Source organism: Etheostoma cragini, chromosome 24 (genome assembly GCF_013103735.1).
Source record: "Etheostoma cragini isolate CJK2018 chromosome 24, CSU_Ecrag_1.0, whole genome shotgun sequence".
NCBI lineage: Eukaryota > Metazoa > Chordata > Actinopteri > Perciformes > Percidae > Etheostoma > Etheostoma cragini.
In genome coordinates, this window is record NC_048430.1 from 714,047 (window position 1) to 732,833 (window position 18,787).

The 18,787-nt window shown below is 42.6% G+C and overlaps 2 protein-coding genes across 5 annotated transcripts in view; one reads left to right on the forward strand and one right to left on the reverse strand.

Annotated features, from left to right (window-relative positions):
• The window catches only part of LOC117939440 (inactive dipeptidyl peptidase 10-like), a 54,714-nt gene extending 50,822 nt beyond the window's left edge, over nt 1-3,892 (forward strand). For all 4 annotated transcript variants that reach the window (XM_034864787.1, XM_034864786.1, XM_034864789.1 and 1 more), the window contains exons 22-27: nt 292-346; nt 695-794; nt 1,484-1,542; nt 3,029-3,101; nt 3,194-3,267; nt 3,549-3,892. In XM_034864787.1, the coding sequence (XP_034720678.1) occupies nt 292-346; nt 695-794; nt 1,484-1,542; nt 3,029-3,101; nt 3,194-3,267; nt 3,549-3,683 (496 nt within the window). In that variant the 3' untranslated portion in view covers nt 3,684-3,892. The remainder of the gene's footprint in view (nt 1-291; nt 347-694; nt 795-1,483; nt 1,543-3,028; nt 3,102-3,193; nt 3,268-3,548) is intronic.
• Nucleotides 3,893-10,728: 6,836 nt separating this feature from the next.
• On the reverse strand, nt 10,729-16,971 carry LOC117939409 (tubulin alpha-1C chain-like). Its single transcript, XM_034864745.1, has 4 exons — nt 16,807-16,971; nt 13,409-13,631; nt 12,123-12,271; nt 10,729-11,872 (listed from the first exon to the last, which is right to left on the reverse strand). Exons 1-4 carry the CDS (start codon nt 16,807-16,809, stop codon nt 10,898-10,900), a joined length of 1,350 nt encoding a protein of 449 aa, XP_034720636.1. The 5' UTR covers nt 16,810-16,971; the 3' UTR covers nt 10,729-10,897.
• Between the last annotated feature and the right edge of the window lie 1,816 nt (nt 16,972-18,787).

Genomic DNA, 18,787 nt, shown 5'->3' on the forward strand with positions numbered 1-18,787 from the left:
CTTAATCTCTTAATTGTCAAGTGCACTCAAGGAAACCAGATTTTATCTGAGAATTACAATCATGGGTTTGACACCACAACAGTATTAATTCAGCTGCAAAACACATGTCCAACATGCTTCTTAGTTATAAAAACACTAGCGATATTTCAGTTTTTTCACTTCTTTTTCCAGCAACTCTCTCTCTCTCCCTCTCTCTCTCCCTCTCTCCCTCTGTAGCTGTGACCTCCTTACTGTTCTGTTCTTCTGAGTCCACTTGCTATGTGTGTAAAGGGTTTCCTCTGTGTGCCCCAGATACCTGGCGGGTCTGCCCTTCGTGGATCGCACCCGTGTCGGCGTCTTCGGAGAGGTTTGTCTGGGAAGGAATCAAAGCTTTCCCCCTGAAGGATGAATGTGTACCAGCTGTGTGGTTATGAAAGGCTAAATGAGGCTTAATCTCATAAAGCATGAGGCCGGAGATGATGACAGCACGTTGCAGGTGCAAGTTCTTCTTCATTCTCATGGATCAATGGTCCTGAAGTACATGCAGTCAAAACAAAGGAACATTTACGTGCAAGAGGGGTATTTATTCTCTTTGTTTAACTGAAAACGTTGTTTAAAGACTTGAGAAAAGTCTTAAAAACGACATGAATGTGTAGCAGAGACGTGTATTTGTGTGTATTGAACCATAAGAGCTGGTTTTGCGTCCCTCCACCAGGACTACGGGGGCTTCCTCGCGCTGACGATGCTGAAGTCGACGGAGAAGCTGATCCGATGTGCTGCAGTGCAGGCTCCTGTCACTGACTGGTCCGTGTACGGTGAGCAGAGACATATTCTGTAGTTCTTCTTCTTTAATCCACCCTGCAGAGACGTGGAAATAGTTATTACGTCTGCTGCTGCAGCGCCGCCGACGCCTTTATCCTACATGCTTTACTGTCTGGGTAATGTGACTTTAATTATCCTTAGGTTCTACTTTAGGGACTTCAGGCTTATTTAAGTTTTGGGGTTTTCATCATTTCTGGGAGAGTCAAGCGAGTATAAGAGTACAAGAGCTACTGTTCAGTGGAGGTACAGCTGTATGTGATTATAGCTGATATAACATATAGTCTATTAATAATACATTTTATGCACTCAAGGTTGCTTTACAGGCATTAAAAGACAGATACAGGGAACAGAAGAGTAAGAAATAAAATGACAGGAACAGTGTATTTACAAGCTGCAAGCTGGAGCAGGTGGTTTTGAGTCTGGTTTTGAACAGGGGGAGAGATTAATAGATAATAGACTGAAGTGGGTCTGTCAATCCTCTGATTCCCGTGTTTCTTACAGAGCACGAACATGTAGTTTTGAACATATTTTCTCATGTAGCGTGTTAAATCTGGAGCAGAAAGAAGAATCTAAGACGTGATTTAGGTTGTAAAGCAGCATGAGATCAACTCCAGCTCTAGCATTAGTTTTTGTCTGACATCTTCTGTAAACCAGCAACCCTGAAACCCGCTTTCTGTTCCAGTCTCGGCCGTCTCGGAGAGATACCTCGGCTCACCCTCCGCTGACAAGAACAGATACCAAGTGAGCTGCTTTTACCCATCATGCATCTGGTGCTGGGTTTGTTGATGTTGTGTTGTGTCCCAAAACACACCTTTCCAGGAGCCAGATGCAGTACAATTTGTTTTGTTTTTTCTAAAAAGAGGTTGCTGAGGCGGCAATAAATCAATGAACTAATCTGTTAATCTGAGTGTGTGAATACATATCAATAGAAATCACATGACCTCCACGGTCTGTGGCTCCCCGTCCTCTACGCCATGTTTGCTGTCATCCTAATCCCGCTGACTGGCCAAATTTAACTAACTAATACAGTACTAATACATATAGTTACATTATGTTAACTCGTCCATTTGTACTTGCACCGCCACCACCGCCATCCAATTTAAAAAGGTCAATATTTAGTGTAGCAGGCGTAGGACCTAGTCTGTAAGTCATCTCTGGACCCCTCAGGTTCATTTGGGGAGGATTTGGAGGGCACCTGACCCACAGGTTGGGAACCACTGCATTCAAGCAAAGAAACAAGTCAGAGCACAGTGGGAAACAGCGAGGAAAACAGGTTTGGTGACGTGATGCAAGATCTTGCCAACAGAATTAAAATCAATTAATTTTGCAGACTTTAAATGATTTTTTTTTTCGCCCTTTCCAAGTCTTTCTGCCTCAGTAAGCGAGGCAGAGGTCACGCAGCTTTCTCAGTGAAGACGCACTCCGCTTTGGTTCACTTCACAAACAAAACGGGTCAAAATAAAGACACTAATGTGGCCACGAGCATTTCAGCCAATTCTCCAATTCTAACCCTTTTGGAACAGAAAGGAAAAAACACACAAACATGAAAAGTTGGACAATGCCAGAGGTTAAAAAGAAAGAACACAATCCTCCTCTATGTGAAGGTCGCAGTCAAAGCGTGTGTTTCCTGCTAAGTGGGTTGCCTAAAAGTGGGCCGGCTATTTTTGTGCCGCTCACAGCGGGGGAGGGGGGGGGGGGGGGGGGGGGGGGGGGGGGGGGGGGGGGGGGGGGTCTGCTTATAAATGACATCCAATGAAAAAGAAATGTGGCGCGATGTGATCAGACTCAATAATCAGCGGGACATCAAAAAAAAAGTGAATGATGGGATTGAGAGGTGGATTGAGAGGTGGAGATATCCTCTTATATAACAGCTACCATTCAAACTCCCCCGAGCAATACATCTAAATGCAATCTGGCTTCCTGTTGCAGAGGAAAAAATACAAAATACAACCAGTTTCTCAGCCGGTGGGAACATTTATATGTCAATTTGTAGTCAGGCTGCTCCACATAAGGCCACACCGCCTCCAAAATATCCCTCCATGACCTTTCCAGGACCTATTTCTTACATTACTTTATACTAAAAAATGTCTAATGTCTGCCTGATAAACACAAGAATACAGCCAGTTAGCTTAGCTTAGCATACAGACTGGAAACTGGAGGATTTAACATGCAAAACTCATGTAAAGGTGTTTAAATCTGATGTGTTGATGATGGTTTTTTCTCCCAGGCGTCCAGAGTGGTCACCAACATGAAAGGTCTGCAGGGAGGAACTCTGTTTCTGGCTCACGGCACCGCAGACGGTACGCACGTCTCACAAGAACCTTTAATGAGTTAATGGTTGTGTTCTGTTGAAATGAGCCTAAAAAAATAACCCTGTTGTTTTCCTCCACAGCCAACGTTCACTTCCAGCACTCTGCAGAGCTCATCAAACACCTGATAAAGATCGGGGCCAACTATACCATGCAGGTAAATACCTAAATATTTCAAAAGTATTTAAAAAAGGTGCCTCAACTGGGGCTGGAGACAGTAAAATAAACAGATTTCTTAAAATCAATGCACTCGTATGTAGAAGTTAGAGATTGGCGAAGGAAAGTTTGCAGTTGAATTACAATGATAAGAATCCTCAGCTCCAAGCTGCATGGGAAAAACTGTCTTTTTAACACAATACCACACAATAACCCGGTAATATACACTTTCTAAAGTTCGGTTGACGTTATGTGTTGTGTATAATTTCTCTTTTGGGACAGATCTACCCAGACGAGGGCCACTTCCTGTCCAGACGCAGCCGGATTCAGCTGACTCACTCCCTAATTGGTTACTTTAGAGGATGTCTGCTTGACGCGTCGTCATTACTCGACCAACAACAACGGGGCGGCGAATGAGAGGAGACGTGGTTATTATTACTGGTGTGTGTGTGTGTGTGTGTGTGTGTGTGTGTGTGTGTGTGTGTGTGTGTGTGTGTGTGTGTGTTTGATACCTATAGGACAACATTTCAAGGACAAAACAAGCTTCTTCCCAACATATCAGATGTAGTTTCTATCCCTCATCACCTCAGTAGAATAAAGCTCCTCCAGTCGGCTCCATCATGCAGATATGTGTGTGTGTGTGTGTGTGTATATATATATGTTTATATATATGTGTGTGTATATATATATATATATATATGCTTTACAAAATGTGTGGGTAGTGTGGAGGAGGTGATAAAATGACTTTCTTTATGAAGAAATTAGCACCAATTCTTTTTTACGTGTGATTTTTACGCCTTCTTCCCATCTAAAGGTGAGATAGCTGCAGCTTTTAGTGAGGAGAAAGTAAAACTTGGCTTCAAATATTAATAGTTTGTGTACAACATTAAATATTTATTTGAAAAAAATCTAAGGTAAAGTTTGACAAAGATCCTTATTATTGTTTACAGTATAGCATCTTTCAAAGGTCGGGGACATTTAAAGGACTTTAGAGATGACTCCCACGCTGATTATAAGACAAAAATAAACAGGAAAGCAATGTGAGACTTATATATATACAGTATATATATATATATATATATATATATATATATATATATATACACACACACAGGAAATCAAAATGATATCAAAGTAATAAACAACAAGATAGATATATAATTAAATAACAAAACAAATACTAGAGAGTCAAATATTTTAAACCATTATTACAATAAAATGTAATTTAAGAAATTAAATAATGACTCAATAAATGAGTCAATTGTTGCTCAATCCTGATTGGTGCACAGACGTGTGACATCCCAACTGAGCCCCGCCCTTTTAAAACTAATGAGAAAATCCCAAATGTGAAATAACACAAACTTTACTGACGCTATCGGACACTTTGTGGATTTTTACAGAAATGACCTCGTTTCTTACCATTAAATTAAGTTAGTGTAAAGGTCGGGTATATATATATATATATATATATATATACACACACACACATAATGACATATTTCTCACCTTGTTTCTTGGCATTTTCCGCCTAGTATTACATAAATAGATTTTATTCAGTATCCCATCACAATAAATACGTTTCAAGCTCTTTTTTCTCAACCTTGAGTTTTTGTTTCGATGCCAAAATCCCCCCAACAAAACAAGATTTAAGGTCGGGAAGTCATATTCTGACCCAAATCTGAGTGTGACTACGTCAGGCTACTACCGATCTGCTCAATCCCTGGGACATGAGACTCATTTAAAAATGCACATCTAGGAGTTTCCTGAATAGGAAAAAACAAGACGTTTGTTTTAAGGAATGACAAAACATGACATGTCAGCGTGTCTTATTGCCAAAACTTCATCTGAAAGGGATCAACTCGCTGGGAAACACAACACTCAGCATTAGAAAACCCCTTTGTCATGTTAGGTCCTGTGTATTTATGTTGGCGTGGTTACCTGTTTTACAAATTTAGGTTACAGATGTTGAAGTCAACGGAGAGCGAGAGTGCTAAACAGATGGACTACATTACACTGTCTCCTTGTCAGTATATTACCTGAGATTCATTTATTTCCTTAATTACCACGTCACAACCATTTTCTTTTGCTATATATTTAAAAAAATATGTAAATATTGACTTTAAAAGGGCAATAAGTGGAGTTGTTCTTGTCCCATAGCACATGAAGAAGATGATATCTATGGCTCACCATGCTCTGCAGCAGCTTCATGCTCTTCATCTGGCCTCTTTCTGGGTTTTTGTTGTTTTTAACACGACGATAAACTGTAAAACCTTGAATTCCTGCTGTAAGGTTAGTTGTTGGCTGCAGGCAGGGCTGTAGTACTCGAGTCCGGTCTTAGACTTGAATCCGGACTCAAGACCGTTTTTCTATGGACTCAGACTTGTCTCGGTCTTGGCCAATATGGCTTCTGGTCTGGACCGAATCCAGGTGTCTCTATTATGTTGATAATAATAATATTGGAGGGAAAGTGAAAACCTAAATGATTGTCTTGATACTGTCATGCATAAGACCTTTTTTTCTGTCCTGGACTTGGTCTAGACTTGGACCCTTTTTGGACTCTGTATGTAGTATTATAATTTTTTTATATTTTTAGGTGTGACATTGTCCAACCTGTCCAGGGACAGCAGATGTAAAATAGCCTTTTTTGGCTAATTCTGGCACCTTTTTGGACTCGGTCTTGTCTTGGACTTGACTAGTCCTGGTCTTGGACTTGACTAAGGTGTTCTTGACTACAGCCCTGGCTGCAGGGTATAATTTCTATGGTTTTATATTTTCTACTGGTTGCCATAACGCTCTTACGTAAACCTTCCTTCAAATCCTTGGCTGACAACACACACTAATATCATTTTTGTTTTGTACACTTGATTTGGAGAAACTTGTGTCCTAATTTATTCATTAGAATTCATCTGGAAGGGTTATTTCAAGTGTAATTGCCCTTTATTTGTGCATTTCCAGCTGCTAAAAAGGTGGCTTTTGTTTAGAAACACTCCCCTTTTATAGTGTTAGACATAAAGCCTCGTAATTAGGAGGTAACACAGTGCTGTAGCATGAGAGCGCTCCTCGCTGTGATTATGTCGGCCACGAGTCACCGTGACGGAGGTCCTCATGTTGTTGGAGCTTTTAGAGGAGACGACATGTCCTCATGTCCTGTTGGAGCTTTTAGAGGAGCTGACATGTCCTTGTGTCCTGTTGGAGCTTTTAGAGGAGCCGACATGTCCTCATGCTGGTGGAGCTTTTAGAGGAGCCAACATGTCCTCGGTCCTGTTGGAGCTTTTAGAGGAGCTGACATGTCCTCATGCTGTTGGAGCTTTTAGAGGAGCCAACATGTCCTCGTGTCCTGTTGGAGCTTTTAGAGGAGCCGACATGTCCTCATGCTGTTGGAGCTTTTAGAGGAGCCAACATGTCCTCATGTCCTGTAGGAGCTTTTAGAGGAGCCGACATGTCCTCATGCTGTTGGAGGAGCCGACATGTCCTCATGTCCTGTAGGAGCTTTTAGAGGAGCCGACATGTCCTCATGCTGTTGGAGGAGCCGACATGTCCTCATGTCCTGTTGGAGCTTTTAGAGGAGCCAACATGTCTCAGTGTCTGGAGTTTCATTTCCAAACTGCTGTTAACACGTGAGGAGAAAAACAACCGTTAATCTCAAATTGTGATAATCCCCTTTACGTTGCATGGCTATCGGTTGCTATGCCAACCTGTCGGTAGCCTTGGATACAGCTACCGTCGTGTTGGTGATGCAGCATCTTCATCGTCGTGTGCATAGGACCCGGCTGCTGAACTGTCCCGCTGTCTGAGTCCAACTTAAAGAAACCGTGTGTTTTGTTCTGAATGGGTTTTTACTGTGAGTTTAAATTGATCTATTATTAGTCATTTTTGAACCTGCCATTCCTTTTCTGACTCCCACACCAGTTCCCAATCTCCTCATCCCTTTCCCCCCCACCTTGTATGCTACACACCTCCTGCAGTACACCCCCCTGAAGCTAACTGTGGATGGTGGTGACACAGCTCCATTAAATAAAAAAGAATTTACAATTAAAGCCGCTGTTTAATCATGCTGCATCGTAATGAACATCATTTAAGATGCACTACATGTAAGTGAAGTGAAGTGGTATGTTGATTTCCTGGATACCAACTGGACTACTCTGTAAAGGTTACACAGGTACACGAGACAGGTGTGCACGGTGTTCCTGCTTACATTCTGCTGGTACTGCAGGCCAAAGCTGGTAGTTGCTGCACCACCCAAACCTCCAATCCTCTCAAAGAAAAGAGCCTTTTGCACCAACTCTAAGTGTAGAACCATTTGTCCCGGCCCTGTTATGGTTATTCATTGATATCAGCACCTTTTCCTTTGGATGGCTGTGTTTATGGTGCAGCATCCTGGCAGCGGTCTGAACATGCTGCACCATCATGTTCCTTTTAAACCCATCCTGAGAAGAATTAGGACACATAGGAGACAAAAACATGACCTTTATAATTCCTCTGTCCATGCTGCCGAGACTTAATTACAACAAAGCAATTACAGAGCCGATATGAAGTCCTCCTCCGCTGAGGAGGGGAAGAAGAAGAAAAAAAAGGTCCAGCAGCAACTTCAGAAACTTAGTTAAGAAGAGGGGTTGAAATGGGAAAATAAGAATGTCTCCCGGGGTCCTGCACAGGAACATCTGGGAAGAAGGAAGTCTTTTGTGCTTTTTCTACTGTGGCAAATAAGAAGTCTAAATGAGTTTCAAATGAGCTTTACCTGAGCATTCACAGTAATTACTCAGAGCAACTCAGATAGATTTCAACTGCAAATCTAACTGGAACAGCCCAGACTCACACATTAGACCATGCGTTCACCCAGGGGTGTCCACATACTTTTGGCCTTATAGTACGTGTATGTGTGTTTGTGTGTGTGTGTGTGTTTGTGTGTGTGCCAAGCTGTTAGCCTTGTCCTTGATTTTTTATCTTCACTACAGTGTAGTTGAGAGCTTCCTCTCACAGCAGCACGCCACCGCCATCTTGTGGTGAAACACCCAAACATGTCCAGTAAAAGACAACACACATCACTTTGAATGGTTTCTATCCCACAGAATCGCTAAGGATGGAACATATTGCCCAAACAGCTATGAATTACCCCTTTGAGCATGTATTACTACTGCTACTACTACTAAATTAACTCAAGTACTGGGCTTAAGTCGGCCTACACATTGGAGGTACTTGTACTTTACTTGTGTATTTCTTTTTTAGCTACTTTATAGTTTTACTCCACTACATCTCAAGGGTAACTGTTGTACTTTTTCCTGCAGTGCATTTATCCGACAGCTTTTGTTAGTCCAGTGAAAACCTTGTACTGTATCTCCACATCTGCTGATTTTAAATGAAAAAACAGAAGATTGAAATGTTCCTTTACGGGTTGAGTTTATTATCCTACTTTCTATGCTAAATAAACTATTTTAAATCCCTCTTGGATCCAAGAGTACTTGCCTGCATACTTGGACCCTTATTTAAGCATTAAATGTAATTAAGACACGGTGGAAAGGGTGTTTATCTTTAATTTTGAATGTGTATATCATGATTAATTCTATTTAAATGTGTGTTAAATGTAAACTCCTCTGAGGAATTTCACCATTCAATGTAAAGGTATGTGAGAATATTCTTAAAGCGCTCATATTCTACTCATTTTCAGGTTCATGAGTGTATTTTGAGGCCTTTGAGGTTGTACCAGAACAGGTTTACATGATTTAAAAAAAAAAAAAACCATATTTTTGTTTCACTGCACATCGCTGAGACATCTCACTAGTTTTAGCTCCAGAGTGAGACATCTCACTAGTTTTATCTCCAGAGTGAGACATCGCACTAGTTTTAGCTCCAGAGTGAGACATCGCACTAGTTTTAGCTCCAGAGTGAGACATCGCACTAGTTTTAGCTCCAGAGTGAGACATCTCACTAGTTTTATCTCCAGAGTGAGACATCTCACTAGTTTTATCTCCAGAGTGAGACATCTCACTAGTTTTATCTCCAGAGTGAGACATCTCACTAGTTTTTTATCCAGAGTGAGACATCTCACTAGTTTTATCTCCAGAGTGAGACATCTCCCTTCTATCCTATCTTTGTTTGGAGCTGCACATGCTCAGTAGCTCGGTAAGATCGCATCAGCTAGTCCAACTTTGGTCAGTCATAGGCCGGATTAGCTGAGAGACTTCTTCTAGACCAGGGACACTTGTGGAATACCTGCAGAACAGGGACAGGAAGTAGAACAGGGACAGGAAGTAGTTCTTTTGGCGATTATGGTGAACTAGTGTGTTTTGTAGCAGTGTTTTTCCATTGAGAACGAGCTAGCATGCTACGGTTAGCCACCTTGTCTGAGCTAGTGACGTAGAAAGCCGTGCAGATGTAGAGCAGCTCACCTAGAGACTGAAGACAGAGGACATTCAGAAACCGGATCTCACTCAGAACACCATGGATGGGTTTATTTGCAAGTTTGCATGTGTGTGGAAGCACCAGAGACACAAAATAACCCCCCAAATCCCAGAAAAAGTGATTTATGGACACTTTAAATGAGGAAGTCTCTGCAGGGATTGGTCCATGCCGATGTCCTCATCGTAGACTGGTCTTCATCCAAAGCCCATTTGGCACAGCCAAGTGTTGTGAATCATCTCTAAGACTGACACGTAAGATAAGGTCCTATGTACCAGACTCTTAAACCAGACTGAGATGCTTGATATGTCACTTTTAACAGCTTTGAACAAAGTATTTCTGTTGTACTCTTAAGTTAATAGCAGTGTTTTTGGGAGTAATACTCAGAGGCTTGATGGATATGGACCCAGGGCGATGGATGCTAGATCACACACGCTGAACGTCAACGCCAAAACTAAGAGCTCAATCATATGAAAACGAGGCAGAGAGGTTCAAAAGGAAAGCCCCCCCCCCCAGGTGCAATCAATCTGACTAATCAGAGGCTTTCACCTCCACCCTGATGTGTGGTGCTTGACCTACCTTCATGCACACTATTCATGTAGCATGTTTGATTTGTCTGGTCTCTTTTTGCAGAGCATGTGAAAGTCCCCAATACAGCCATAGGCGAGGGAAGGAAGCCTGGCGTGCGAGGAGTTGAAGGTCAATGATGTTCTTTGTTTTTCCCTTTATAACTGTGGAGGTTTCCAACTAGAACTTAAATAATTAGTCCATTAATTGACCCAAAGTGCATGTCCTTTTGTCTTAGGTTAGATCATTTCTAAACCCTCAGTCATGAGAAGTTGCGTGTTTGATTTTCAAATATATTTTTAGGTTTTGTTTTTTAAAAATATGAATAGTGGAAATACTCATAGTTACAATTATTTCCAGATGCATTCCGAGAGGCAATGCAAAGGTAATAACTCTACTTTTTGAAGTTATTATACACTCTAAAATCAGACATTCTTGAAAGTCAAGAGCATTGATGCAAACAGTTTTATTTAGAAAAAAGAAGCAAAGGTACCTTCTCTCTCATTGAGTCATTTTTTTTATTTTACCAAACACTACGGGCTGGAGCTCGGACAGATCTCAGCTGCAGTAACGTTAGTGTTCATCATAACCTGCACATCAACACTCAAGATCTGGAAGAGATTAAACCTCATAACTGTTTCCCTTTCCTTAAAACCCTCAGTCTCTCTTTAATACTCCTCCCCCTCTTCATCTTCTTCGAATGAGTCGATGCCCACTTCTTCGTAATCCTTCTCCAGGGCGGCCATGTCCTCTCTGGCCTCCGAGAACTCCCCCTCCTCCATCCCCTCTCCGACGTACCAGTGGACGAAGGCCCTCTTGGCGTACATCAGGTCGAACTTGTGGTCGAGGCGAGCCCAGGCCTCGGCGATGGCGGTGGTGTTGCTCAGCATGCACACGGCCCTCTGCACCTTGGCCAGGTCTCCTCCAGGAACCACGGTGGGAGGCTGGTAGTTGATGCCCACCTTGAACCCTGTGGGACACCAGTCCACAAACTGGATGGAGCGCTTGGTTTTGATGTTGCTGATGGCGACGTTGACGTCTTTGGGGACTACATCACCGCGGTACAGGAGGCAGCAGGCCATGTATTTGCCGTGGCGAGGGTCGCATTTCACCATCTGATTGGCTGGTTCGAAGCAGGAGTTTGTGATCTCCGCCACAGTGAGCTGCTCGTGGTAGGCCTTCTCTGCGGAGATGACCGGGGCGTAGGTCGCCAGAGGGAAGTGGATGCGAGGGTAGGGCACCAAGTTGGTCTGGAACTCCGTCAGGTCCACGTTCAGGGCGCCGTCGAAGCGCAGGGAGGCGGTGATGGAGGAGACAATCTGGCTGATGAGGCGGTTCAGGTTGGTGTACGACGGACGCTCGATGTCCAGGTTCCGGCGGCAGATGTCGTAGATGGCCTCGTTGTCCACCATGAAGGCGCAGTCGGAGTGCTCCAGGGTGGTGTGGGTCGTCAGGATGGAGTTGTAAGGCTCCACCACAGCGGTGGACACCTGGGGGGCTGGATAGATGGCAAACTCCAGCTTGGACTTCTTGCCAAAGTCTACTGAGAGACGCTCCATCAGCAGGGAGGTGAAGCCGGAGCCAGTTCCTCCTCCGAAGGAGTGGAAGACCAGGAACCCCTGGAGTCCTGTGCACTGGTCAGACTGCACGAGGAAGGTAGAATTTAACAAGTTTGGAAACAGACTAAATGGTAAAATGTTTATGAGTTATTTCAAGAAATGTAAAGACTATACTGCTTGGTGAAATGATGGTGTTTCCTTTGTTGTATTTGATTTGAGATAGTGGTTTTTGATAACATCAAATCACCCCACCTTCTAAACTAACAGCTGACTAATGACATATTTTGGTTGTTTATTTTGGAGCTTGGCCTCTTGAATTAAGAGCTTTTCTCACCAGTTTGCGGATCCTGTCGAGTACAGAGTCGATGTGCTCCTTTCCGACGGTGTAGTGACCGCGGGCGTAGTTGTTGGCTGCGTCTTCCTTTCCTGAGATCAGCTGCTCGGGGTGGAAGAGCTGGCGGTAGGTTCCTGTACGGACCTCGTCTGGAGGAGAGAGGTGGTAGCACCGTTAAGATTTTGGGGCTTTAGATAGAATTTGCTTGACTTTTATGTGGATAATGAACTGAAAAGACGTTGTTGGTTTCAAATATTGGATTTGAGCAATTTGACACATTAAGATTAACCCTCATGTTGTCCTCAGGTCAAATGGACCCGTTGTCATATATCAATGTTCTTTTTAATTCCCCAAAATAACATGATTGATTCCACCCAACGCTCTTTGCCAAGTACAAATCTCTACTTTCATTAATTTTGGGGCATCTTATTCAATTTTATAGCATTGTAAAACAAATGGAAGTGTTTTTGAAATAGTATTGAGTAAAAGTTGACATATTCCAGTCTGTGATCATCATCAACATCCATTCCTTTAATTTTAGTCTCAATAATTCCTAATTTCTGCTTTTCTAACTCAAACATTAGGTATAATTTCCTAAAAATTAGGTTTATGACCATAAATCCCCAAAATAACTGTAAAACTAAAGTTAATTAGTTAAATTAGTGTTATGTAGTGTTGAAAACGTCAAGAAAAAGTGACAAACATTGAAGAAAAGCATCAAAAGTGTTGGAAAAAGGGACAAAAAAGTTGTTGTTTTTTTTAAGCATCAAAGTTTTTTAAGTGTTGATTTTAAATTTTGGGAATTTGAGGCAACAGACAGGCCAGACAGTGGCTGGGTTTTGCATAATTTAACATCTACAATGCCCATTTTTCCTCAACCTGGACAGATGAAGTTGTATTGAAGAGGTCTTGATTTGGGAATGTAATGTTTGGCCATGATAGAGTAATTTGATTGATTAGTTGATTAGAGGGTTGTTGGACTCTTTAAAAATAAGACTATACTTTGAGCAGTTGTTTCCAGGCTTGCAGGGGAAGGATATATTTTGATGTCTGATTGGCTGATTCAAACTGAAATGGACATGGCCAAAATAAAACAGACTGCTGACCCATTTCACTTAAATAGCTTAAAATAAACGTAAAATATAAATCCAAATAAATGGCAACGAGATCCACTGTCTTGGACTCCTTGAATTTGTCTCTAAAAATTATAAAATCTCAGGCAAGACCCTCTTATCCCAAACACTAGCTCCCACGTCAAATAATGTCCAACGGGTTGTCGCTCTCACCGATCACCGTGGGCTCCAGGTCGACAAAGATGGCCCTGGGGACGTACTTCCCTGTGCCCGTCTCACTGAAGAAGGTGGTGAAGGAGTCGTCGTAGCCTCCGCTGGGCTTCTCGCTGGGCATGTGTCCGTCGGGCTGGATGCCGTGCTCCAGGCAGTACAGCTCCCAGCAGGTGTTTCCCATCTGGACCCCGGCCTGGCCCACGTGGATGGAGATACACTCGCGCTGCGGGGGAAAACAGGTGGGATTTGTTTGTGTTTTATTTACTTTATCCAATAGGATTTAGTGGTACTTGTGCATGTGTAAAGATCAGAACATGATCAATATCTACTGTATTTCTCAGATGTACAGCTGCAACATTATCCCTGCAGTCATCATGCAAACCAAACATTGAACCACTGAAATTCCCACTCAAGTCGTACCATTTGGCTGGATAGCTGGGAGCAAACATTTCTGCTTATAACCTGTCGTGACCTGCTGGAAATGACAGTTAAGTGTCAAAAAATGTGTTGCATTTTCACATTATTATTATTATTATTATTATTATTAGTTCTGTGTATTCAAGTGTGCAGGTCTACATCGGTAAACTTTGCAGAAACCTGTTAAATTGTCACATATCCTTGCGAGCAGGATGTGACGCCAATCCAAATCAGGATCTAAATCAAAAAGCCTGGATGATTAACATGTTCTTGTCAGAGTATCTCTGAGGGCCAAAGTGCTTCCACACCCTCCTGAAGTATGTCTAGCTCCTTGTAAAGGGTGTGGGGGGGGGGGGTGGAGGCCTAAAACAAGTCTGGTCTCTTCATTTAGAAGAGAAACGAGGCCTGAGAGAGTTAAAAATGCCACGTCCACTGTCCTGTTTGGTTAGCCGGCGCTTCCCCAGCAGATTAAAAGCGCAAATATGTGACACAGGGAGTTTGGAAAAGCACCTTTTGAGGGTGAAATCAATTTAATTTCTGCTGACTCGTGACTGCTTTGTCCCACTGTGTGTTTACATTATTGCAGCTGCCACGATGACATGGCAACGCAAACACCCAACTCTTTTATATTTACTTATAATAAATAATCCCATGTTTACGTAGTGGTAGAAGAGGCTGCAGCTGACCTCTGACCTCATTTATGGAGGGAACATGTGGGCCGGTATAATAGTCATGTTGTTGTGAAATTCCTCTGCAGTCAGTGTGTCTTTGAGCCTAAAAACATCCTGGCGTGTTTTTCCAGTGGGACTTCTTCAGCAGCACAAACAGCTCTTAACAAAGCTCCGTCCTCCTGAACCAGATCCTTCAGTCTGATAGAAAGTCTTGAAGGGTTTTGCTTCATTGTGCATGTTTTTTTAATCAGGAATTCTCTTGAAGTTAACCACTATGAGTAATACTAATATCAGTTATACTGTTTCAGTTTAAACCACATTAGCTACTTAGGTAAGTGTAAGATAAAATGCTAAAAACATGTCTTTGTAAATGGAAATATTTACCTAAATGTATGGATGAATTGGTAGAAAGTAAGTTAGCTGGATGTCTGATAAAGGGCTCTAATGGATAAATAAAATCTGGAATAGATAAAAGTAATTGGGAGAAACGTTAGTTAGCTAAAAGTATGGCTAAATCTGTGTGGTAAAGCTATTAATAACACTAAATAAATACAAAAAAAGTGTTGAAATAGCCTTAAAATAAAGAAAGAAAATAGTTACTCAGCGGTAGTGCTACTAACACGTGAACTAAGCATGACAGCTGAGTTATAGTTGTATAGTTTATAGTATAAATAGCACAACCATCAGAAACGGCATATTTAAGCCCACAATGGTGAATACACTTAACATACTGGGCTTTTTCATTGTGGGCTTTTGTTATGAATTGTGATCCCTTGACCTCCCCCCCTCCCCCCTTAAACAGACTGTGAGAAAGACGGAGGAGGGGGGTCGGGGGGGGCGACACGGGAGCTGCCAAGTATGGCGATGGCAGCCAAGCTATTTTGAGTGAAGCCTCACACAGACAGCTACACCACAGACCTGTTTAGATGGCAGCTTACATCATGGAAACAACATGCTTTGAATGCAGAGGCTTCATGGAGCGTTTACAGCGTCTTAGTGAAATGTTGTGTGCAGACGTAACTGCGATGAAGCTTATATTCGGCCTTTCTGTGAGCCGGGGAGCTTCGACAGGATGTGAGAAAAGTGGGAGTGGTGGTGTGCAACATGCCACATTGGTTCATGGTTACTACACACACACACACACACACACTGTGAAAGTTACACTTCCTGGCAATGGCAGCAAAGTGAGCGACTATGCACTTCCTGTGTCTTGTTCTAAAACTGTCACAGCTGACGTTGGGGCCTAGACACAGGAGGGCGAACACACTGGATCATTGTATTTCAGATACAGAACTGTAATTATTCTGTAGCTTCTCCATCCAAATGAAGTGGAGCGATGTGTTTTTCCATACTAGATAATTCACAACGGACCCAAAAACAAAATTTAATGTTTATAAAATCACCAGATGCTATTTATCTTCATCTAAATCCACTCTAGCAGTAATTTTTAAAGGTGGGATGGCTACTCTGAAGGCAGTCTGACTGTCCACACCTCCCATTTCACGTTGTTTCACAAACGGCCCAACAGGAAGTGTCCGCCAACCCAAAAACCATTTGAGGAAACTGACTTTTCTTGAAGTCAGCGCCTAAACAAACTGTATTCACTCAATGGCCTGCACGCGGTACACACACTCTTACAAGGGAACACAGTAAAGGTCATCATGCTGAAGAATTACCGTAAGACTCTTTAGCTCTGGTAAAAATGTTGATCCATGGCTTAAAGGGTTCATTGTCATGTGCCAGACCTTATGTCTAACATAGAACACACAGGCATGTTGTTTTTTTTGTTATCTGAAGGGTGTTTAATGCATTCACAAGATCCAGCTTCAGGTCAAACGCTGCAGGAATGCATCAGCTTATCAGCACGACGGCGCTGAACGGCAGAAATAGAAATGTAAAATACACAAGCGGCCTCTGGAAGCCACATCAGCATTCCCCAAACAAGCACACCCTGCTCACACACAGACATATGGAAACAGTTAACCTTTACTGGGGCTGCAGCCACATGCCTGGCACCAACGGGTCCACTGACTCACAAAACCTCATGTTTCTGGACAGTTTCAACCATATAAATGAGTTTTTAATGGGCTGTAGCAACGTCAAAAAGTTGTTTTAGTAGCAGCTCGGGGCCACTGACGTGGAACAAGAGCACAGGCTTGTAATAGATTTTGGAGGGAAAGTCTGCAGACGCAACAGGAAAACTATGGTTATTACTATCAGTTTTCTAAGTTACTCTTGTAGTTCCCTCTAATAAAATCCAGCAAATGTTGCCTTTCTTTTGGATAAGATAATAATAGTGAAATTACTCACCATTGTGCTGTTTTTGATTGTCCTTTAAGGAGAAGAAGATTAGGCTTGTGGGCTCTCACAGGGCACCTATAATGAGATCTATGTGAGGGAAGTCCTATCAGTCTGTGCTACACACACACTTTATAGCTGCTACATGAGGAGGAGGAGCAGGAGGAGGAGGAGGAGGAGGAGCTTCTTCTACCTCCTCTGTGTGTTTTAACAGCAGTTTGCATCCAACGTGTTGCACTACTGCCAGCTACTGGTGCTGCAGTCCTCCTACAGGGTCCTGTTTAAACGAGCTTCTCCCGCCTCCTCCGCCTGCTTGACATTTCACTATGTTTTTCAATCCTCTTCCCTTACATCCTGCTCTTTTCATTCACTCCATCACGATCCTTCTCTCTAGTCTGTATGTCCTGCGGTCAGTTAAAGGTCCCATGGCAAGGACATTTCACCTTGTTTTTTTTTTAACATTAATAGGAGTTTCCCCAGCCTCCCTCTGACCCCCCAGTGCCTAGAAATGGTGCTAGGTGTAAACCGAGCCCTGGGTGTCCTGCTCTGCCTTTGAGAAAATGAAAGCTCAGATGGGTCGATCTGGAATCTTGCCCCTTATGAGGTCATAAGGGGCAAGGTTACCTCCGCTTTCTCTGCTTTGCCCGCCCAGAGAATTTGCCCCCCCCATGAGAGAGAGACATCATGGCTTTCAAAGAAGCAAAGTGACTTCTAAAAGAGACTTCAGATACAGTATTAGGGACCACTAAGGTCTATATAAAGAGACTTCAGATACAGTATTAGGGGACCACTAAGGTCTATATAAAAGAGACTTCAGATACAGTATTAGGGGACCACTAAGGTCTATATAAAGAGACTTCAGATACAGTATTTGGGACCACTAAGGTCTATATAAAAGAGACTTAATGATATTTGTATTTATTTATTTATTTAATCGAGCATGTAAAATGCAACATAAACTCAAGTTGTTGAAAACACTCCACAAATTAGAAACACGGGTTATTGAAGGGAAAGAGATAGCTAAATCAATTTAATTAGCAAATTAAATTTACATTTGGAGTAGAAAGAAGTATAAAACTCATAATTAAACCATTATTTTACAAAAACGCAATGCAACTGCAGAGCTTGGCTCACACCCAGGTCCATGGGACTGCAGGTTCCAGCCACTAGATGGAGGCAGTATCAGGTCTTATGTGTCCAGGTACTCTCTGATATACAGTTTACACCATGATGATGAGCAAATGGCCTCAGTGTGTATGTCTCGGTGTGTGTATTAGCACACCAGAGAGTGCTTCTAGCATGTTGCAGGCCTCATGCTCACATGGTAGCAACGTCTCCTAAATGTTGATCTGAGTGGGAGCCAACAAGACATCCATCAACAGTCAAGGACATTAAAACCTGTATTAATACAACTAATCCACAGAAAAACAGGAGCAGATCCATCCAGAAATAGAAACACAGTTAAACAGCTGTATAGATGTGTGTAACTTGTCATTATAGCAGCATTATGAGCTCTTACACCTGCTCTATGATGCTTTATGACATGGGGGACAGGGGAGGAAAGATTGGAGCATATTTTGGGGAAAAAACGTCTCTCAAATTCAGCGTTTAGCGTCCCCCCTGTTTGTGGACTTCAGCTGTCCATCACCCTTTACAGGAATGCAGAGCTGATCCAGGAGCCTTCAGAGACCCCTAATCCTCAAACAAACCCCTGAGTCCTCCTCGGAGCCTAGACAGCTTCATCCCCTCCACCGCTCATTCCTCTTCAAACACTCCCCTAAGCATTTCTTTTTCTTTTTTTTTTCTTGGAAAGGAGAGATATTTTGTGATAGACGGATAATGGAAATCTTTCTCAAGTGTTGTGTTTTGGCCTCCTCCCCCAGGAGGTCCACAGATTACTTTCCTTTGACATCTTCCTCAATGGTTAAACTCTCTCTCTGTCTCTCTCTGTCTCTCTCTGTCTCTCTCTGTCTCTCTCTCTCTCTCTCTCTCT

What these genes read in the sequence shown, in the direction of transcription:
- LOC117939409 (XM_034864745.1), bottom strand. An exon ending in CCTGGAGCCCACGGTGATCG is followed by an intron (nt 12,272 to 13,408) that starts GTGAGAGCGACA and finishes TCTCTCCTCCAG; the next exon opens with ACGAGGTCCGTACAGGAACC. An exon ending in TCGACAGGATCCGCAAACTG is followed by an intron (nt 11,873 to 12,122) that starts GTGAGAAAAGCT and finishes TTCCTCGTGCAG; the next exon opens with TCTGACCAGTGCACAGGACT.